General features: G+C 41.8%; 2 protein-coding genes across 15 annotated transcripts in view; one reads left to right on the top strand and one right to left on the bottom strand.

Moving 5' to 3' along the window:
• Positions 1–9,210: 9,210 nt before the first annotated feature.
• On the bottom strand, positions 9,211–18,746 carry TUG1 (taurine up-regulated 1; the record flags this gene model as incomplete). The annotated part of the gene is made up of 2 exons (XM_070475585.1): positions 9,211–15,326; positions 16,377–18,746. A coding segment is annotated over one exon (462 nt), but the record flags the coding sequence as incomplete, so codon positions are not given.
• Positions 18,747–19,006: 260 nt separating this feature from the next.
• Positions 19,007–23,609, top strand: part of MORC2 (MORC family CW-type zinc finger 2) — a 38,301-nt gene continuing 33,698 nt past the window's right edge. For 5 of the 14 annotated variants that reach the window (XM_020871652.2, XM_020871646.2, XM_020871645.2 and 2 more), the window contains exons 1-2: positions 19,012–19,802; positions 20,208–20,306. In XM_020871652.2, coding sequence (XP_020727311.1) covers positions 20,239–20,306 — 68 coding nt within the window. In that variant the 5' untranslated portion in view covers positions 19,012–19,802; positions 20,208–20,238. Of the gene's footprint in view, positions 19,803–20,207; positions 20,307–23,609 lie in introns of all 14 variants that reach the window. The other 9 variants (XM_070475578.1, XM_020871644.2, XM_070475577.1 and 6 more) reach the window with 6 other exon arrangements.

Raw genomic sequence — 23,609 nt, 5'->3', positions numbered from 1 at the left:
ACTAGGACTGATTTCAGCTACTTCCCTAAGACTTAAAGGTAGTTAAGAATGGCAAGGGGATAAAGTCATAAGGTCTTCGGTGCGTGTGCTTAGTCAAGATTGACTCTTTGTGACCTCATGGACTATAGCCTGCCAGGCTGCTCTCTCCATGGGGTTTTCCAGGCAAAAATACTGGAGTGGATTGCCATTTCCTACTCCAGGGGATCTTCAGGATTGAACCTGAGTCTGTTGCGTCTCCCGGGCTTCCCAGGCATCGCTAGTGGTCAAGAATCCACCTGCCAATGCAGGAGATGCAAGGGCTTCTGAGATATTCAGAATTAGACCTGAATAGGAAAACATCTTTTATTTTTATTTATGTTAAGAATCAGGGTCTTAACTCTTTATATTAAATATACATATTTTTAACACAAGGAGCAGTTGGGAGTGCTGGTTCTTGATCTGACCAACCCTCTGGAATGTGCCCAGGCTCCCAGGCTGGCTGTCTGATCTGATATAGATGAAGGAGGACATATTTCTATTAACAGGAATTAGACCTCCTTAATCCAGGCTTCCTACCACATCTGCTAACAGGGCAACTGGCCCAGGTGTCATCCTAGGACCTCAGCCCACGAGAGGAATGGAATGTGACATGTTTTGCTGCTACCAGCACTCCAAGGGTGATGGGGCAAATAAGGAATTGATTTTCCTTATAAAAGAGTTGGAGTAATAGTATGTTTTGTGAACACTGGCAAGTTGAGGTTAAAAAGATAGCCAGAGAATGGTTGTCTAGCTGAGTTGAGGCTTTAAGGGAATTGTTGTCTTGATAACACCATTATTAACATTTACTGAGAACTTACACGGTACCACGCCCTGTGTTCAGTGCTGTGTGCACATCATCCTCTCCTAATACTCATTCCTCCTAATACTTCGAGGCATGGGCTGTTGCTACCCCTCTTTTTATAAAGAAGCAGGCTTAGAGAGGTTAAGTAGCTTGCCAGCATCCTCAGCTTTGCCAGTGCAGAAACTCCATGGCTCAGTCTGCTAGAGTTAAGTTCTAGCTTGCCTTTTATAAAATGATCTCATATTTCCTAAATACGTACTGTCAGGTGCTGGTAACAAGGTGAATTGGAATGGTTTAGTCAGGACTCCGTCCACTTCGTGAAGAGATGACAACTCAAACTGAATAGGCAGAAAGTGGATTTATTGACTTACAAAAAATGTCCAGGGTTGGTTTTGCTTCAGGCATGGCTGGATCCAGCAGACAAAAATGTCTTTGGGAGTCTGATCCTTAGTTGCCATGTAGGTTCCATTCTCAATGGCAGTCTTGTGGTAGCAAGATGGTTGCCAACAGTGCCAGACTTGCAACCTTACAGTTCTAAGTTCAGCAAATTAAAAGCAAAAGGAAATGTCTTTTGCTGTTGTTTAAAAAAACATTAGCTTACCACCCTGCCAAAATTTGGTTTGTAGAAGACTGGTTTGGCTTGGATCATATACTCATTCCTTTCCAACCACCTTGGCCAAGGGGCTACAGGGCTTTGGTAGGTTAATCTGCATTGTGTGTTCACCTTGGAGCCATGGGTAGTCAGCAGAGGGATAGAACTGGAGGAGGGTTGAAAACCCAGCAGGCAATTGATGTGCAGTTATCAAAAGAAGTGGGGATGGACATTGGGGAGATAAAGGCAACAGTGGGGAGTTCTGACAATATAAAGAAGGGGCACCTAACTAATAAAGCAAGGGGCCAAATTATTAATTTATGATGGGAGATATATGCCTGGTTCACGACCCACTAGACACCCACCTAGATCACTGCCCTCATGTCAGTGAGTCCAGCTAGGAGCAGGTTGTTTTAGTAGTATAAAATTAGAACAAATGGAAATTTGTTGTTGTTTAGTCACTAAGTCAAGTCCGGCTTATTGTGGCCCCATGGACTGCAGCATACCAGGCTCCTCTGTCCTCCACCGTCTCCCGGAGTTTGCTCAGATTCATGTCCATGGAGTCGATGATGCTGTCTAACCATCTCACCCTCTGTCGTCCCCTTCTCCCTGTGTTCAGTCTTTCCCAGCACCAGGGTCTTTAGGTGGCCAAAGTATTGGAGTTTCAGCTTCAGCATCAGTCCTCCCAATGAATATTCAGGGTTGATTTCCTTAAGATTGACTGGTTTGGTCTCCTTGCAGTCCAAGGGACTCTTGAGTCTTTGGCACCACAGTTCAAAAGCATCAATTCTTCAGTGCTCAGCCTTCTTAATGTCCAACTCTCAGATCTGTACATGACTACTGGAAAAATCTAACTTTTGACTATATGGACCTTTGTCAGCAAAGTGATGCCCCAGTTTTATAATATGCTGTCTAGGTTTGTCATAGCCTTACTTCCGAGGAGCAAGAAATATATCCATCAAAGTATTTGTGGGCAAGCTGGTTCAGTTGTGAGGAAAAGAAAACCTAAAATACCAATTATTTAAAGAGGATTTTTTTTTTCATTTGTGTAGTTTATTTGCTAATAGTCAAATTAGTAGTAGTAGTTTATTCATGGTTAAAGCAAGTCCAGAGGTAAACAGGTTAGGCCTGGTACGGTGCCTCCATGTTCATCATGCACCCAGGCTCCTTCTCACTTGTGGCTCCATCACCAATCACACATAGCTCCTTCTCCTTCATGGATCAAGTGATGTGTTCAAGTTCCAGCCACAGAGCCCACATCCTACCAAGCAGAATGAAGGGAGGAGATGGGCACCTACTCTTTCAAGGGCAGTCCCAGAAGTTGCTCACACCCCACAAGCAAAAATTGAATCAATGGGTTCTATCTATCTGCAAGGGAGGGTGGGAAATGTGGTGCTTACTCTGGGAAGAACAGATACAGGGAGACAACAGGTCTTTGTCAAAAGGGCACCACATCGGATAGCCCCTTCTCTGCTACAGTGGCCTAACCAATGGTTGAAGACTAGTCACCTGGAACCCAAGCACCTTCCAAGGCAACCCTAAACATGTAGGACGTAAGCAACTGTCACACTTTGTTGCTGTTTTTGATCATCACTCTTCTGTTAGCATATTCTAATATGAAAAAGTCCAGTTGCAATCCAACTGCTTCTTCTTTTTCTAAAAAAAAAAACTTCTATTTTTAGCTGCACTGGGTCTTGGTTGCTACACACAGGCTTTCTCTACCTGTGGTGAGTGTGGGCTCCTCACTGCAGTGGATTCTCTTGCGTAGCACAGGCTCTAGGGAGCATGGGCTTCAGTAGTTGCAGCACACAGGCTTAGTTGCCTTGCAACATCTGCAGTCTCCCAAGACCAAGGATCAAACCCATGTTCCCTACATTGGCGGCAGATTCTTAACCACTGGACCACTAGGGAAGACCTAATTGCTTCTTAAAATTATATTATTTTTCTTAGAAATGAGTATGTTCTTAAATTTAAAAAAAAAAGTGTTTCCAAAAAGTAGTAAAACAATGCCAATATGTATAAAGTACTAACTTTCTCCAAACCCTTTAGTTTAAACCATAGCAGCCTCCTGCAGGGCTTCCTTGATAGCTCAGTTGGTAAAGAATCCGCCTGCAATGCAAGAGACTCTGGTTCGATTCCTGGGTCAGGAAGTTCCCCTGGAGAAGGGATAGGCTACCCACTCCAGTATTCTTGGGCTTCCCTTGTAGCTCAGCTGGTAAGGAATCCTCTTGCAGTGCAGGAGACCTGGGTTTGATCCCTGGGTTGGGAAGATCCCTTGGAGAAAGGAAAGGCTACTCACTCGAGTATTTTGGCCTGGAGAGTTCCATGGGCTGTATAGTCCATGGGGTTCGCAGAGTTGGACACAACTGAGTGACTTTCACTTTCACTGTTAAGCCTGCTGCATGTCCTTCCACCTTTCTTTCATGATCATTTAAACACATCTGTACACTTCATTTTCACAAAAATGGGTTATCATGATATACTAACTCTGAAAATTTCTTTTTGCTTAAGAAATACATCATCAACATGCTAGAGGTTAAGAGCTAGATATCTGACTCATTTAACAGTTGCATAATGCTCCAGAATATAGTTCTTCTATAAGTGATTCAAGCATTCCTTTTGATGGGCTGTCATTTCCATTCTTCTGCTACCATAAGCTGTGTTGCAGTAAACCTGTTTTATGGATGTCCTTATTTATATCTCAGTGCTCTTAGTTCTTTGAGATGGGGTCTTTGAAGTAGCACTGTTGGGTTAAAGAAAAAAGAAAAGCCACTCAGTCATGTCTGACTCTTTGCGACCCCATGGACTATACAGTCCATGGAATTCTCCAGGCCAGAATACTAGTGTAGCCTTTCCCTTCTCCAGGGGATCTTTGCAACCCAGGGATCGAACCCAGGTCTCCCACATTGCAGGTGGATTCTTTACCAGCTGAGCCACAAGATGCATTTAAAAATTTTTAACCAGTATGATGAGATTACCTTCTAAAAAAAAATGGCTGGAACAAATCTCATTCCCACCCGTAATGTATGGAAGTCTTTGACCCTAATTCTTGCCAGTACCAGAGGTCACTGCTCTTCTGATTGACAGATTGTTTCCATCTGATTGACAGTGACTTATGGTAACTTGTTGCTTTACTGCATTTACTGAAATGCAGACAAGCATAATGGTTCAAGGATTCTGGAGTCATTCCACCTGAGTCTGTGTCCTGGTTTAAGATGTGTGACTACCCACTGTAGGACTTGGCAAGTTACTTCATTCCTCTGAGCCTATTTTCTTAGCTTAAAAACAGGGATATTACTTATCTCATAGGGTAAGTTATGAGGATTGAAAGAGATATACTTGTAAAGTATCCAAAAGTCTATCTAGTCCGTAGCAAGTACTAAATAAATGGTTGGTGACTCTTATTTTTGAAATTTTAGATTTCTTTAGTTGCCTATTGGGTGTTCTCTACTGGTGTGATTATTTTGTAGGGATGAATTTGTGGTAACTCTTCATATATTAGTCATATTAATCTTAATCTGTTACTTATGTGGGAAATATTTCCCCAGTGTATCATGCATATTTTACAGAAGGTTTCCCCAAATTTCTGCTTATGTAGTCAAATATGTAATTTCCTTTAGGGTTTCTAGGCTTCTTGTTTCACTTCTGATCTCCCATTATAAAATTATAGTCTAAAAATACTTCGAATAATTTTCAACATTTAAATCTGTAGTCCTTCTGGTATTTTATTTGTATGATGTGAGGTATGGATTTGGTTGTTCTCTTGGCACCTTACTGGAGTTCTGTTTGTATAGTAGTTCCACATATCAGATTTAATTGAGAAACTTCATGAAGAGAAATTTGGAAGAAAATAAATTACAGTATTTGTGGCAGTAAGTAATTAATTGGGTAGTTCTGAGTTTTAATGGAACTTGATTTTTTCTCTCTTAATGGACTCTTCCTCTTCTTTTTTCACATGGAATATTATAGGAAACTCCAACATACAAAACTGGCTGTTAACCGTTTGACACGGTGAAAGATAATGAAGTTACAAAGTTAAAGAGTAAGATAATCAAGAGCCTTGTAAACAAGGATAAAGTTTTACAATAAAAGTTTAGATTTTATTGTGAAATAATGGGGGAAATGATTAAAAGATTTTAGGCAGAGGAGTGAGACATCAGTTCTTCAAAGAATGCGCTGAAGGAAGACAACAGTGTTTGGCAGTAATGCCACTAGAAAGGCATCAAGTCCCAGCAACAGATACTGTTCCCGTGGACAAAAGTGATGGACATGGAGATGGTTGCAGAGTGTATTTAAATGACACATCACGGGATTTAATGACTGACTAGGATATCTGGGGTGAGAGAGAAGAAAGTATCAAGAATTATGTCTGTGTTGTGGTTTAAGAAACAGTGCAGGAGGGTGCCATTTATCAAGAAAAGGAAACAGTGGAAGAACAGCAGATTGAAGGGAAAATGGTGGGGTTAGTGTTGTAAGGTGTGCCTGTGTGTATGTTTGTGTTCGAGTCTCTGTGACCTCATGGACTGTAGACCAACAGGCTCCTTGGCCCATGGGATTTTCCAGGCAAGAATACTGGAGTGGGTTGCCATTTCCTAATCCGTAAGGTATCTGGATGTTAAGTAAGTGGGGGAATATCCAGATGACAGGTGGTCACTCAGACATGGAGCTCAGGAAATATGCCTGGACTTAAGACAGGAGTCTTAAATTTATCAACATAACAGAAACCACAAAGCCATGAAACTGGATGAGATTTTTCAGACTGTCTATAGGGCAAGAAGACATAAGACATAGGAGGGCCACTGATTTGGTTGGGTTCTTGGACTTTGAGGAACAATACTCAACTCTGGCAACTGAGCCTCTGCATATGGTTGTACAGGAGGTACCTTGTACAGTGATAGGTTAACAGTCTTCTCAGGTAGTGTAATTCATTGGAAGGATATGAGGCAGCTCTCAAAAACCTGAGAAGCTTAACATTCAAGAAAATTAAGAACCTGAACTGAGGAAATCTCAGTAACAGGAACTTACATGCCTCTTACATATTATCTGCTGGCTAGCTTCCCAAAGGAAAGGTGAGGTGCTATTCTCAGAAAAAGGGGTGGAAAGTACACTGAGTAGGCAAATGCAGCTGTCTACCCTTGGCTTTCCAGTACATGCATTCTTTAGGGACAATTTTATAAATGACTCCATTCAACATACTGTAGAAAATGAATTCCATCTCCTCAGGGAAAATAACCTAAAACAATTTCTAGTTATCACACTGTCAAATCTAGATTTCTGGGTGATAGTCATTCTCCTCTAGATCTTAACCCCATCTTGACAGTCTACAATCTGTGGATTTACTGGTATATAATCATCGCCAGCACACCGATATGTATTAGTTTGGGGGAACACTGCCAGAATAGTTCAGTTCCAATGGAGCAAAGTTTGATTGGGGTAACTTGGATCATGCTCAAACTTCAGCCAGGAAGTGTGAGGGGCAAAGTACTGAAATAGAGGAGAGGGATAAAAAGACAAGCTAGAAAATATGGGTAGAAGCTATACAGACTTATTTCCACAAGTCAAAGGGCTAGAGCTGGTAGTTCTCCCAAGGTACGCATAGGGGACTGGTTCCAGGACCCCAGTGGATACCAATATCCCAGTATACTCAAGTCTCTTAGGTAATGCCATCCTATAGTTGGTTTTCTGTACCCATGGGCTCCACATCCCCAGATTCAACTGTCAAGTTTGATCCATGTTGGTTGAATCCAGGTGCAGAACTTGTGGTTGTGGACAGACAACTGTACACTATCTTTTTCCTTGCCTATACACTGTTTTTTTCCTTCAGTCAAGAGTTTTTGACTAATGGGAAAACCCACATTTTTATTCCTGAGGTATATGTGGGTTGAAAATTTACAAGTCTTTTGAATCTCCCCAGACACCAATATTACGTAAGTCAGTCTCTATTCAAACTGTCTTTTCACAAAAGATCTTAGTAATATGGCAAATTACCCTCATAATTCTGCAACTTGTGAAATCAATCTCTTTTAGCTTATAATTAAGCATGCCTAACTCAAGTGGTCTTAACCTTCCTCATCCACTTCAGATTGTTCTACTGTCAACAGCTACCAGGTCATCCAGATGTTTTCTCAATAGGTACAAGATTTCAATGACACGGGAGTATCTCTATTAGCTTTTTTTGCCATTGTAAATTGTTCCTTGCCCTCCCACCCCCATCCCAGTACATAGACAGCAAGTGTTCTTGCTGCCTTTAATTCAGTCAGGGCAATAATCAATTCCAGATCCCCCGTGCTTCTGAGGGTTTGAAGCCTACTATTTAACTGTTACCAATTTCTGTAACCAGTCATTTGGTTACAGGCAAAAAAAACCCCACTTTGTTTGACAAAAGCCTAATGAAGATACATTGTGGTCTCAGAAACCATGGAAAATCTGGGTAATCAGGTCTTTGTGACAACAGAAACCAAGGCATCTTTGGGGACGTCTTCACATAACTCCTATGATTTCCTTGGGACACTACAATCAGGACTCAGTTCCTATAATTTCGTGTCACCTCTCTTAAGTCTCAAAAGTCCTGGTGGGAGAAGAATTTAGATTGTACAAGCTTGGATCACACAATCCAACTTCAGTCAGACAGGGGGCACGACACAAGAATACTGTTATTTACAGCATTCCCACAGAATGGCAAAGAGTAGCATTCCGAAGGAAAAATGGGTATCACTAAAAAAAAGATGAGGGTAGGAGACAAAAATCAATGGGTGTCTGCTATACCAATATTGAGAACTAAACCTACAAAGAAGCAATAGCCAGCAGGGAAGGAAGAAAACGACACTTCAAGAGTCAAGATGCTGGTGGGAGTTGTTTGTGCTGCTGAACATTCAGATGTTTATGTAACGGATTTAGCAGAAGGCGGCCATTATTGACCTTGAGTGCAGGAAGATCACAATACTCAAAAGATTTCAAGGAAAATGTGACTTAATCCTTCTCTCTGCCTGGTGTGAACACTGCAAGAGGTCTTAAATAGATTAATGTTGGTTGAGAACTGGAATAACCTTTGATGAACACTGAAATTATAAAGTTTATAAGCCAAATACACTCAGACATTAAAAAATTAAGGAAGTTACTGAGCTCAGAAAGGTGCAAGGGTCATCAGTTTTGAGTAATGGATGAATATATTTATCTAAATATTCACTAATATAAAGGCAGGTCTTTTAAATTATTTGACAAAACAGGCTCAGTGTTATGTAACTTGTCAAGGTCGAATGGTAAGCATTTAAAAATTCTTTATTTTGAAGTAAGTTTAAATGTGAGTAGTGTAAAATATTCAAATACAGAAATGTATAAAGTTGAAAGTCATGTAATCTACACTGTTTAAGACTTTTCCATGCATCATGAACATAAACACAAATTTTTAGATGAGTTCATACTACACATTTTTCTAGCAATGGTTTGTTTCACTTAATAAGTTATGGCCATTTTTCCATGCCCATATGTAATAACTGTATTTTATTCTTTACAACAGACATGTAAATTTTCTTATATGGCTGAACCAGGTGTTATATAGTGGTTATACTGAATTCTTTGCTGATAAACATTTAGATTTTTTACTGTATTTTTCTACCATGTAATTTTTATGTGTCTGTAGAAACTTAAATATGTCAGCTCTTGTTCCACTCTATCCTCTGGACTGGAAAGTAGTATCAGTGTGGCCTTGACCTCTAGTTTAATACTTAAAGATTCTGATATTGGTAGACAAGTATATTAGGACTCAATTTCAAGTAATAGAAACCCAACTCAAAGTAACTTAAGCAAAGAAGGGTATTTATTGATTCACATAACTGAAAAGTCCAGGGGATATACTAGCTTCAGGCACAGTTTGATCCAGGGGCACATTGTCATCAGGACTCAAGTCTCTCCATCATCTGGCTCCATTTTCCTCTGTACTGGCTTCATTCTCCGACTGGCTCATTTGATATGTTGGGCCCTGCTGGTTTGAGCTTTTCATCCTGCAGAGCTAAGCAATCTCAGTAAAGAGCTTCTCTTCCATAGTTCACTAGAACTCTTAGGGTTGAGAATCACGGGACCAACTTGAATCACATGATCAATCCTGAACCAATCACTATGGTCAAGGAGATGGACTGTGCTGATTGATCAGGTTTGAATTACATGTCCACCCATGAAACCTAAGATTAGGTCAGATTGAACCACGTGGACTGAAGAGAGGGAAAGGAGGTTCGAAGAAGCATCAGGGAGTCGTTACAAAGGAATGGAATGGAGGCCGGTCAATCAAAAACAACTGATGTCAGTCAGTGGTAAGACCAGATACTGAAAAAGTTTAATCTCTGCTCATGAAGTTGAATGGTTACCGCTGGCACTGTTCCTTCCTTGATGATAAAAGTATTCTTGAAAAAATCATGAGTAGTAAGTTTGTCTTCTACTCAGGAGGCTTGTAATCCATTTGAATGGAATAATCATGTCCAATAGCATATCTGGATGATACAAGAGTTTCAATGTAAGTAAACTCAATTGTCATAAGTCTGAGAGCCCAACTGTCTTGCTGACATGAAACAGGACAACCAGCCTCCCACTGGAAAATACTTTTGTAAGACTCAAGTCAGTGGTAAATTTTAAGTTCAGTGGAAAAGTTTTATGTTCCTTTAAGTCTTTTGCCAAGTTGAACTGGTACATTTCTGTGAATACTGGTAAATCAGATTCATCTCTGTATGACCACAGAATGGAGGAATGGACAGTGCTTTCAATCTGCTCTGCTCCTTCAGATCTGGCAGAAAGGGTCCCAAGTGTTGAAAATGATGATCTAATATATAGAGGCTTACTCTGCAGTTAAAAAAAAAAAAGAAAGTTGCTGGTCAAGGAGTATGTAGCATGCTCCTTCCTGTTGTGAACATTAAGTCCCGGAGGGTACAGAAGCACAGGTTGCTTCTGTTCAAAACTTCTTGGTGGAACCAGATATAAGATAGCCGAGACCAGCTGTAGTCTTCTGAAGGACAGTGTCTGATTGCAGCAACATGTCAGAAAAAGCAGGCAATGGCTGAGTCAGGTAAGTAGACAAGTAAGCAAGGTAACTTCAGCAGGGCCAGTCATATCAGTAGCCAGGCTAAGATCTGGAAAAACAGGCAGTTTAACGTTGAAGTTCTGTAAATTAGTTTTAACCCTGAGTATTCCAGGGTTAATCCATATGGTTTACTCTAGATACAATTTTCTGATCTTAAAGGGCCAGTCAGGTATAGCAACTTTCACTTTCCTGCTGATCTGTCCAAGAACGTTCAGCTCAGGAGAAGGGTATCTCTTAAATCCAGACTTGAGGTTCTGTTTAGGAGTCTATGCTACATCTGGGAGTGATAGGGTTGGGAGAGCCAGGTTCATCAACGTTGGCCCTACTTTCTTTGGTAATCAAGTCTCCATCTTCCGTAATTCAGCTCATCTCTGAGAATCATCTTATCAACAAGTCAAGGCCTCAGACTGGTTGAATGGTACTGCTGAAAGATGAGATCTGAGGCATGGATATAGTAAGTTACTAGGTTTGAGTTTTAGGTTTTTTCCACCATCAATTCTTATACACAGTGTACATTAGACTCTTGAATAGATGATCATCTTTACCTTTTAAGTGTCTCACTTTGACAGGGTTAAAGGGAATGACTGGCAGTGATAGATAAATGTATTTTCTGGTCAAGTCCAAGAGAAAAAGAAAATCGAGTTGACATTATGAAGGTAGTGAAAAAACCGAGTTTGTAGACAACTTCTTTACAAATAATAGTTGTATATACACAAGCAGGCTAGTCATCAGATTTTGTTGAAGATGAGCAGTATAGAATAACCAGACTTAGGCTTTGTTTGATGATTTGTACACTGAGTCACATAATCACAATTAGTCTAGAGAATGAGAGACAAAGATATAAAGAAACATTCCCAACTTTTAACCAGTGCATTCATTAAAGTAGTTGAGGACAGCTGGCCCTTACGTCGACTCTGAAGAAATAAGATTTTTCTCAGGGCATGGATTAAAGTCTACTTGTTCTACATGATCTGGTCTGGAAGTTCATGTATCAAATCCCTCCTGAACAGACGTCTTAATGCCTGAGAGTATTGCATGACAAGGGATGAAGTCAGCCACTGTGATTCAGTTAAAACAACAGATGAAATTCCATGGAAACATCCACAAGGACAAGGGTCTGTGGTCTTGTGACATTAGGAAGACTCAAGAAGCTAGAGTCTATTGATAAAACTCTTTAGCTGCAGGCTTTGTAGATTTCCTTTCACGTTAGTCTACATTTCCAGCAAAAAGGTAGATATGCAATTTGAGATGCCCACCAAGTAAGCTATCAAGGCCTGATCCAAAGGCCTACCTCTAAATATCATTAACATCAACAACTGATGGTATCAGACATCAAAAGATTCTCAACAACTGATGGTATCAGACATCAAAAGATTCATCTGAAACTCTCTCATTGGCTGGAAGAAAATTTTTACAATGGCCACATTTTAAATCACACACACAAGAAAAGGATGTTCAGAGACTGTCTCTTGTGGATCAGGTATTACATGTAGAGCTGAGTACTCCTAATTTTTGAGCAGAACAGGCAGATATGCCAGTGATGGAGGAATTGTTTTAGCAGTTTTTCAAAGGTTACTTGCTTCTTTATCCTGGGAACAGCAGTTAAACTGAATAAAAACCAAGTAGTAGTGTAACTGCCAATGGCTAAGTGATAGTGATGTAGTTTGAGAAGATAATAATCATCAGGTGCCCTTTTAGGTAATGTTGCCAGTCTCTGAATTCTGCTTTTTTCATAGTTTATGGTTATCCCTTGCACACGAAGTAGAGTACCATGGCTGAGGATGGGAGGAGGTCCAATGTATAGCTGGTCTAATACTGCCTCAATGAGGCATCAACTTTAACATCAGCTTCAATACTTGGTGTTTTATGTATTCAAGGAGGATCAAGACTTCAAGGTCATGCACTTTAAGTACCACTAGAGCATCTGGTGTTTGTGGAAGAAGTTGAATAAGGGGGTTTGTCAGTGTAATGTACGAATTGCTTTCTAGCTGTATCATTCAGGAATCACTGGAGTTCATTTGTGGTTAGAGGGCTATTACTCTAGGTCCGTTTGATATTACTTTCAGCCCATATGACTAATCTTGGGGGGCAAAGATAGTTCATCTTCTTGCACTTCTCTGAGTATTCCTAAGAATGCTCATTATCAACTGAACACCGACGTGTTGGATGGAGGTACAGAACAGAATGCCATTCAGGTCGAACATACTGTTGTCTAGGGCAGTGGTTTCCAAACTGTGTTCTGAAGAATTCTAGTTGTTGTAAAGAAGTCTCCTTAGGGGTCACCATGGTGGTAAAGTAAGACGCTTGTGGCAGGTTTCAGGCCCCCCACTTCTGCTTCCTCCAGAGCAGCTTCACTTTTACTCTGGGCTTCCATAAAGGTTTCATTCAAAGGGCTTCATGGCCACAAAGCCTTTGGAAAACCAATGATCTAAGAGTAAGTTGTTCACAAAATGCTGAAATAAAAAAAATAGGTCACAGAAACCAGAAACTGTGAGCAAAGCCTGTGGTAAGCCAAAGCGTTTTCCTATTTATTCTTTCTCTAATGTGGGCCACATTACAAAATGAAGTTAACATTGCAGTCTGCTACAAACTCAGATTGCCTGATTGGGCTTTAAGTGGCTATCAGGGCAAGGCTATTGGTTTTAAGAAACAATAGCGCTGGTTTTTTTGCAGTCAGCAAATGGCTGCAAAACGCGTTAGTTTCTTTTTAAATATTTCAAGAAGTCCTTGCCTGGATGACTTCAAGGATTAGTAAGATTTCAATGGGCCACAACTTAAATCCTAAGAAAATATCTCCTTCTCACCCATTCCCTTTTACTCTATTTTTCCCCTCTTCCCTCCTCACCCACCTGAGATGTAATTCTCTTAAACTAGATTCACAGCACAATTCTATGAGAGAAGTATATTGCTAAACATCATAGAATTCATCTATCTTTCTGGCAGAATTGACTTCCCCACACCCTTCTCCCATGTATCCCCACAAATCTTCTAGAGGTTTCTTTAACAGAAAATAAAGCTGTCAAGATGTAAGGTTCTCAGATGATGAAGACATACTAATTCAAGAAGTTACTGACAAGGTAAGAAAAAGGGGGGGGGGGCAGTTTCAAAGATACTGTTTATTCCTAAGTCTCTAGGGCAATTATGTTGGCAATTAGGAAACAGTGGCTATATTGCTCTAAAGAAGTTTTCCCATTACATTAAAAGAAATGCTACAAAAATAACATTATGTATTTGATTAAACTTAGGACACACTGGGCCAAACAACTAAATGAGGCTCTTTACTGTAAGCCTTTTGAGATCCTTTAATACACTACACTGCATTAACAATCAGGGAAGGGGACACATTTTACAGTATTTTACCACATTATTGGACTACAGAAGCTCTTTATATATGATACATATTACATGTGTATATCAAATATATACATACACACACATACATATGAACAGTACTGTTCTAAAAAAATTGATGGCTCATTCTATGTAAATATTAATTTGGGGATAGAGGACCACAGAGTTGGTGTCTGGGAATATTAATAAGAATTGAAAAAAAAAAGAGGAGGAGGAAGACATGAAATCAACATGGATCCCCAATCAACTAGGCCATCTTTGGGAAGACCAAAAAGATGGATGAAAGACCTATAAGTAGCTTTGTGTTTTCTAACGGGTAATCTTGTTGGCAGATGAACATGTGCCTTGTTGACTAGACAGTATACTACCATAAAGACAGTCTACTACTGCCAAACCTCAGAGATGATGCCATGGACTTCAGGTCCAGGTACAACTATTGCAAAATCACATTTCTGACATCCTAACTGACTGAGGGCACTGACTTGAGATCAGGAAGTTGGAAACTTTTCTGGGGTTCCCAATCTCCAGTTATTTTAACACGGCACATAAAATAGAGACTAAGTTAATTCCAAAGAGAGAACTGGACTGGGAGTCAGAAGGCCTGGCTTCTACCATTTTGCAGCTGTGTAACCTTGGATACCCTTTTAAATTTCCATTTCCTCATCTGAAAAAAGGGATTATAGTTTGTGTTATTTGGTAATTGAGATTAATGCAAGTAAAAGTGCTTTGAAACTGTAAAGTGCTATATAAACAAGGGATTACCATATAGGTTCTACCTGGATGTATCAAGAGGCCTTTTCTGGAATCTGATTGGAGCTTTGTGAGATGCTGTTAGGTAAAGGGATTCCTTGGTAGAATTTCTTACATTTGTGGGAAAAGTTCTGGTTCCTGAGTAATCCCAAAGAAGATGCTGTGGGTTCACTGTGCCTTTGTTTTAATCCCAACGGGTCAGAATATCTGCTTGCTCATTCAGTAGGCTACTACAGGTTTGAAATGGAAAAAAAATGGGGTCCAGATTAGACAATTCCTGAATTTCAATCATTTGAGAGTGGGGCGTGGTCCAGTATGGTTCTCAAAAAGATGCTGCCATTCTTCAGACAGTGCTGATAACTAAAAATCCCCTGGTCCAAATTTATTATGCGTCTCTGAAAGCTTTAACTGGAGAAACGAAATGCACACTTATGGAACAAGCTGAACCTTTGTTGTGATAAAACAGCTTCAGCTATTTGGCTTGAGAAGTTGAACTTCACTACAAAAGGCTGTGTTGAATCTGGGTGGAACAGGACAGGAGTGGAGGTGAAGGCCACATCATGATGATTCGCTGGATACGCCTCCTAGATCACAGTGGTCCACTGGAATGATGTCTTCTTCAGTAATGAGGTGGCAGAATCCATCACCATGGGCAAAAATCCAGGTACCAGATCTGTAGGCTGATGGAATAGCACAAAGCTGATCAGAAGATCCAGATGAACACTCGGCAACCAGGAGGCACAGGACTGGAGAGGAGAGTGACAAAACATATGAGATAACAAATGCTTGGAATTAGAAACACAGGACACTGGGGTGGGGCTGCTCTCTGCACATCCACTGCCTGATGGATACTGATTCTTGACAAATGCAGTGGTGGGGGGAGGGGGGGGGAACTTATGATTAATAATCAGTGATGATAAGAACAGAGAGTTCTCAGGCAAAGACTGTTTTTGGACTCTTGAGGACAAATTGTTTCAGGAAAGCAGCAAATAGGAATGGCTCCAATTCTCATACTCTGGAGGAGTAATTTATCTGTATTCAGATTCCTGGGCAGTGGTTGGTGGGGGAAAACAAAGTGTCTCCCAGGTGGTCTGAGAACTGGATTTAAGTTGATATCCTTAACTTTAATTTTAATAATTCCACCTTGAGCAGGAGACAGTAAGGTATACAGGGAATAATAAAACTCTTGCCCTTGCACTCCTCTATTATACCCAATGCAATATGGGTGTTTCTCTTCATATTTGAGGGATCCCTAAAATTTTTTAAAGTTATAATTAAAAATTAATAAAATATGAAGTAAAGGAAGAGACATGGCCCATAACTAGTGACTTTTTCAATAATCAAGAATAATTAGGTTATCACACAGCAACTAAGCAGATATTTATTGAGTGCTTATTTGGCAACAGCCTGGTCTCTAAACTTCTTCTTTCTACTAAAGCTTCATCATATGTGGTTAACATGTCTGGGCAAAAGTTCCCAAGACAAGGCCCCTGCTTTCAAGGGGCTGTTACCTGTAGTAAGGAAAACTAATGCAATGCACACAAAAAAGTACTTTATAAGCTACTGTATACAAAGATAAATAAAAGATATACAAAAAGACATCAAAAAACTTAAAAAAAGGTTAATTTCTGCTAAGGTTAAGAGTGTCATGGAGAAGAAAACATGAGTTGGATATTGAGGAAATGGCAGTTTTGACAGATGAAGAAGCAGAGGAAGGTATTCCAGGATAGAGAAGAGAGCATGAACAGAAGAGCAGAGATGGTAAAGAAAAAGGCATTTTGGAAAATGGCAAGTACCGTAGTTCACTTTGGATGGAGCATCGCCAGAGTTTGCACTGAGGGTTTGCTGAAAACTCAGGTCTCCAAATTCCCAGTAACAGCGCTGGTGGCAGTGCTTGCTCAGTCATTGTCTCTTTTTCAAAACAAGGACAACGATCCTCAAATTCAGAAATAAAAATGTCCAGCTCCCGAGTTCCTGTCACACCCTGGTATTTTCTTCCAGGTCCCAGATGCAGTTCTTGAAATTCTGGAAATCTAGAGCCCATGCGGTGACTACACTGAAAGACATGGGTTCCAGCGAGTGCAGAACGCTGTAGTGAAACCCTTTCAACCTCCTATTCTGGACAGGTCATGTTTTGTCACAGAATTTCAAGCTTTGAGTTCCAGTTGGTTTTTTCCTCCTTTCTCCTGAGGAAAGCATCGTATCACCACAGTCTCAAGATTCTTTTGAGGTACATCCAGATTTAATTACAAAAGAGCTAAAAGACCAACACATTTGTCTCCAAAACAGTCATTTCTCTGGAATTGAGATCATTTGTCTCTGCCCTCCAGGTAAAGGGAACAGTCAATAGATTTTTTCCAGACATTTGTATGAAATAGCAGAACCGGCTAACACCTAACAGACAAAACACTTAAGTGTGTTTGCATTTGCTTACTTAGAGCTGTACCACGGTAAGCACCACTCCACAAAACGAAAATGTTTGAAATCCAAGTGTTCGAACATTTCTATAGTGTTTGCTGGAAAATGGCCTGGAATCTGATAAAAAGCAGCTGACAATTAACAAAGAAGCAAAAACTGGCATTTTGGCCATCTTAACAACACACTTGCAAGCAAAGAGAAAACAAAGCAGGCGGGGAGGAAAGTTAAGGTTTGAAACACTTCCAACTACTGACTTTGAGGTTCAGAAGAAGTTCTAACAAAACTTTTCAGAGAATGTCAACCTTCAATTAACAAACATCTTCAGGAATTCCATGTCTAGTTCAGTCTATTCCAGTGAGACAGCTTGCTAGAAACCCACCTGCACCATTAATTAGCTGGACTTGGCAGCACCATTTAAAAATAAGCCTCCTCACTACCAACCACACGGAGCTAGGAATATAAAACAAGAGCAAGTAACGGATGGCAACCACGGTCATGGAAAATGGTCAATGAGAGAGTTAGAAAGGTAGTCAGGCACCAGAAAATAAAAAGTTGTTGGGCCAAAGATTGAATAGGCTTCTTGACACTAGAGAACACATCCACTCCTAGTTTCAGCTGCTTTATATTGGGTGCCACTGTACCATAAGCATCAGCCGCCCTTCAGGCAACCCATAGCGAAAGGACTCAGAAGCCAAGTAGTGGAGTGTTGTTACCCCGAATATTCACTATGCATAGAACAGCTCACATATCCCAGGGATTCAACAGGGGCTTCAACTTGGTTGTGACGGGTCCCAAATGACATCTAGGCCTCAGTTTCCTCCTTGTGGCAAAGGAACTGTGGTTCTTAACTCTTCCGGGTCACAGCCCCCTCTGAAAACTTGCTGGCGATGGATCCTCATTTCCCTAAATTGCATATTCCCACTAACTTCTGCACACAATTTCAGGGAGTTTGGGGATCTCCATCTCCAGTCCAAGGTTTCCAGGTTCAATATCCAAGGACTGGGAATTTCTAAGTTTTCTTACAACTCCAAAAAAAAAAAAAAAAAAAAGCCAACCATAACGAACAATGATCATTCCTTTCATCCACTGACGCTTTATGGTTTACAAAGCGCTTTCAATCCCACAAACGTTGATAGAGGAGGAAACTGAGGCGCAGACAAATTACTGAGTGACTTGCCTAAGGTCACTCGGCCAGCTGGTGGCTAGGCCCGGAAGCAAACACCGCTCTTCCGACTCCGGAGCTCGCTTCTCCACCCCGGAGTTGCCGCCAGAGCTCCCGCCCCTCACTAAGGCGGCATAAGGAGGAAAAGGCAAAGTAGAAAGCCCACCACCAACCATCCCCCGGCCCCCTCCTGCCCCCCCAACTGGGTCCTTGCAGGCCCCGAAGGGTGGCGCCAGGCCTCCAGGCCGGCCCCGGCCACCCCAGCTTCCCCGGCCGCGCCAAATCCCGCCGCCGCCGCCTCCCCGGGAGCGGGGCGGAGCAGCTGCCCGCCGCCGCCAACCACCCGGACGACTCCTCGTCGAATCGCAAACGCATAGGCCGCCGCCCGAGTTCTGCGTACGAGAAGAAAGACGCGGCGCGAGCGCCAACGGCCACCGGGCGCGCGCCGCGGCGGCCGGGCCTGCGCCCCAAGAGCTGGATGCCAGAGCAGGAGAAAGAGCCGCCAACCGATCGCTCGATCGACCGCGCGCCCGCTCCTTCGCCCTACCAGACCGGGAAGGGGGGGAGGGCGCGCCAGGGCTTCTTTGAGTTAGGGGCCTGACTCCCCGGCGACGAGACAAGATGGCTCCTCCGGTCCGCGCTGCAGCTGCCGTCCCGGCTGCGTCGCTCGGCCCGCCCCCGGTACTGTTTCTTTAAATGGCGGAGAGGGTCAAGAAAGCAGGAAGAGAGGCGCGCGCACTCACGTGACAGGGGCGGGCCCGGCTAACAAAATCCGGTCACGTGGAGACACGCTACCCGCCAATCAGGAGGCGTCGCATCAGGGCGGGGGCGGGAGGAGCTGCGGCTCTGTGATTGGCGGAATACGCCGCGGAGGCCTCGGGGACTTGGGGCGTCGGGGAGTGCGCGAGGCGGCCCGGGTTGTGTGCACTGGCGGAGACAAAGAGGTGGCGGTGGCGGTCTCGGCGGAGCAGCCCTAGACGCCGAATTTTGTAGTGCTGAGTCCTGTCACCATCTCATCTAGCGCGGCGCGAGGGCGGCTGGTCTCGCGGCGGCGGCGGCGGCGGACGCGGCGGACGCGGAGGTGGCGGCAGCACATGGTTCCAAGAGCGCCCTGCGGTTGTTGGGTTCCAATTCCGTGGGGAGGGACAAAGGCAGCTCTGAGCGCCGGGCAACGCCCAGTCGGGTGGTGCGCTCGCCACTGTCCTCGATCCGGGCCTTGAAAACTGGGACTAACTTGTCTCCGTGAGGAGGAGACCACGGGACCGAGGCCCAGTGAGGGCCTGAGAGGCTGAGGCCGCTGTCTGAGGGCAAGGGGGAGGGGCGCGGCCCGCCTGAGTTGATTGGGTGGGTCAATTCTGTGGCGACTTAATGGGCCACAGTGAGGTAATTTGACTCACTACCCTGAGGAGATTGGGGCGCACAGCAAGCTAGGTTTGATCTGGGCTTTGAAAACGGAAATCGGTCTTCAGCGCTTAGGAAATCTTTCAGTTGGTAGGTGGTGAAGCCGGAACTAACGCCATATGCACTCGAGCAACATCGTGATCGCCAGTTTGGGGCTTATTTAAGGATCCTGGGATCATTGATGGCGAAGACATGTGTGGCTGTCCAGTTTTATGACTGAAGTTGCTAGACTTCCGGATTGGTAAGTTTCCGGATTGGTGAATTTCCTCACAGGAAATTTAGAGGAACAACAACAACAAAAAACTCGAAAGAACGCGAAGATGGAGCAGTAATTAAATCGCCAACTCCAGTATCAACTACTCTAGGACGAACCACATTCCAGTCAGTGAATTATCGCAAATTAATGCTAATGTTCCTTAAGACTACAGATTTATGACGTAGTTTCTTCCAAAATATTACATCGTAGTCATTGAGAGGATAAAAAAATTTAAGGAAGATATCAGTTTTTGTTTTAGACGTCTTTTTGAATATATGTTAGATGGATAACTAGATAACTTTGTTTAACTGAGGAGCACAGATTTACCAAATTTTTACTGGAAGGAGTCCTGAAAAATCTATTCCATTGTAACTTGTATTTCCCGATTAGTGGTTAAAGAACTGGAGACATCACCGCACTCATGGCTTTCACGAATTACAGCAGTCTGAATCGAGCTCAGCTAACCTTTGAATATCTACATACAAATTCGTAAGTATTCTGTAGGTGCCTCTTAGGTCACTGATAACTAACTCATTGCTCGATATTCATATGGAAGTCTTTTTTCCCAGCAAGTTTTGCATTTTTACTTTTTGGGATATGTCACTGGAGGAGTCTTGAGCTCTGTATGGAAGAACTGAGATCAGTGAAATGTTTGTTGCTAATCCAGAAGAATATGATCTTCCTTTACTGGATCAAAATTTATTTGATAGAAGGCAAACTAATTCCTTGGAGTCTGTATATTGAGTTTCATTCAAGTGTTTGATAGGAATCCAACAAGTACTCATCTTGGATCGCCAAAAATTGGACTGTTCTATTCAACCCCTTGTCTTTGGTGACAACAGCCAATACAGTTGTGTAATAACAAGTTCTTAATGAAGACATTTAAATGACAACTTGTGAGAAGAAGTTATTTTTCCCCCCAGAAAACAAGTTTGCTTTATTTTCCTGGGAAATTTGTCCTCATCCAATATAGTTTTTAATATGTTAAGCAGGAAGTGATAACTTGATTAAATCCATGATTTAAATAGCCTTACCCCCAAAGTTTCACAAATCATTGAATAAATGCTGTGTTTGTAGTTCTTTGAGTTTGTGAAGAGATTGCCATCACTCCATTGATCTGGAATATTTCAAGGTTAATCCTTATGCCCACTTTCTTGGAGTTGATGCAATGAGGGCATCATTGTTTAGTCTTCTAATACATTCATTTGGCATCTTTGAGATGAAGGTAAGTCTCTCATTTTAGTGCTAGAGAGGTGGTGAGCAGCTTAATGGTCCAGAGGTCAGAAGAACCACCTTCAGGATTGAGAATATAGGCTCTAGTTTTCAAGTACTAGTACAGTAACTGTAGTTGTCAAGTAATAGTACAATAATCAATAACCATTTACAGAAAAGAACCACATATTTGTATCTGTAATTTTTTGTTTGCTATTTTTCCTATGGAGGAAATAAAATTTTTTCAGAGTAGTGAATTGCAAAATGAGAGCCTGGTTTTGTTTAGGAAAGTTCTTACTGAACTAGAGTACTAGAGTAGGGATTGTAGAGGTCACTGAGGTGTAGTTTCATGTTGCAGCTGATGAATCTGAAATCCAACTAGATAAGGCCTCTGATCAAAAGTTATACCCATCTTGCTGGCAGCATAGCCATGAGCAGAACCTTTAGTATCCTTGTTTGTATTTGAGCTGCCACATTAAGAACAAGCAGTTGAAGGCCACTTAGATGTTCACAGATTGTGTTTGATAAATTCAGTTCTGAGTTTTGGGGTGAGGGACCAAATTTGGAGTGACAGACTATGTGATGATCTTGGAAGACCATTGAAGGAGACTTGATTCTGGGTTCTTGTTTGAGCTTACCCAAAGATTGTATTTGATAATAAAATGATAGTGAAAAGTGAAAGTGTTAATTGCTCAGTCATGTTTGACTCTGCGGCCGCATGGTCTATAGCCTACCAGGCTCCTCTGTCCATGGAATTCTCCAGGCAAGAACACTGGAGTGAGTAGTAGCCATTCCCTTTTCCGGGAGATGTTCCCAACCCAGGGATGGAACCTGGGTCTCCTGCATCACAGGCAGATTCTTTACCATCTGAGCCATATCATCTGAGCTACCAGGGACTGGCTTCTGCCAGCCACATTTAAACATGGTCAAAAATGATCTTTTTAGCAATCCTACTGGAGTAAGGGTTATTCCTGTTTTGCATTTGAGAAGACTGAAGTTCAAAGAGATTATTACATGCTAGAGGTTACACAGCTTCAAGGCAGCTTCAACGCACCACGATTCAAAGTGGTAAGATTTATCTGGCCACATGATTAGTGCTTTTAACCATTAGGCAACACCAGCTGTAGTCAGTTTTACCTTTAAAAGCTTGTTTCCTTGTATATATGCCAGAAGGTTTACTTTCCATTTTGTAAGTCTTCAGTTTTAGATTAGGCTTGCCTTGTGGCTTAGCTGGTAATGAATCCGCCTTGAATTCGGGAGACCTGGTTTGATCCCTGGGTTGGGAAGCTCCCCTGGAGAAGGGAAAGGCTACCCCCTCCAGTATTCTGGCCAGGAGATAAATTTCAGTTTATCTCAGTGAACCTCTTAAGTTGAGGATTCTGGGATATTTCATTTCTTTTGCTATTTTATGGCTTGGAAATAGGAGAACAGAGCAAAGGGAAAGAATTGAACCTCAGTTAAGTCTTTTGTTTGAAATTGGAGAATTTTCTGGGAATTTGACTTACTTTGTTGAACTGGAACCACTTGCTTGCATAAACGTTTTTGAGAGTTGGATGTATCATTTTGGAAGCTCTGGAATTTATTATCTGGATCACACCTTAGAAGTTGTTTACTTTTGAATGTATCCAGTTCTATGGGAAGAAAATATGAACCCCAGAACACCTAGATATGTTTTTGGTTTGTAACCAGTTTCAAGACCTTTATTGTGACTTGACTGGAAGTTAATTTCTAGAGGAAACAAATTTTAAAATTTTCAGAAAATGTGACTTGGTAATGATGGTAGGTGTGTCCTCTGGGTTAAGTGGTATGGTGTTAACCTTCAGAGAAGGGAGGGTTTTCCTTCTCCTTTTTTATAATGAAAAAAAACAGGAAGACCATTTTAGGGTGTCTGATATCTATAAATTGCCATGGTGTATATTGTGAAAGAAATGACTCCTTAGCACCCATTTAGCAGAGTCCAGGATAGAAGGGTAGAAGTCAGTGTGATGCAGTAGAAAGTGCATGGGCTTGGTAGCCAGCCAGGCTTCTGTTTCCTGTCTGTGTCCTTGGGTAGGTCTACTTATCTGAGCCTCAGTTTCATCATTTACAAAACAGGACTAATCTGACAATGTTTATGAGGATTGTGTAAAATAGTTTATAAGGTAATCAGATTGCACATAGTTCATAGTAAATACTGAATAGATAGTGACAGTTATTTGTTCTAGTTAGCTCATATAAACCAAAAATTGGTCAGTGTGATAGCAACTTGATGTTTGGGGATGGTCATTAGGCAGATTAATTTTTAATAAATTCTGGAGCATCTGTTGAAGATAATAAACACCTGTTTGGAATTATTATTGTTTTGGTATTGTTCTATAGTAACTTGATTATATCAGCATTAGGGTTTGAGGCAGGTCTGGGAAATTGTAACATGGAAGGCTTAGGTGAATTTCTTTTAAATACTGCAAGTTGGTCATATAAGATGATTGAAGTTAGGATTTTTTGAATAAAAGTGGTTTTATGCTTTTACTGCTGTTTAGTGTGGTGGGTTTTGTGACTGCTGCTGAAAAGTCCATGAGCAGTCTAGGTGCCAGATTCAAG

The sequence above is a fragment of the Odocoileus virginianus genome, chromosome 12, assembly GCF_023699985.2.
Source record: "Odocoileus virginianus isolate 20LAN1187 ecotype Illinois chromosome 12, Ovbor_1.2, whole genome shotgun sequence".
NCBI lineage: Eukaryota > Metazoa > Chordata > Mammalia > Artiodactyla > Cervidae > Odocoileus > Odocoileus virginianus.
This window is presented reverse-complemented; position numbering and strand designations above follow the sequence as displayed.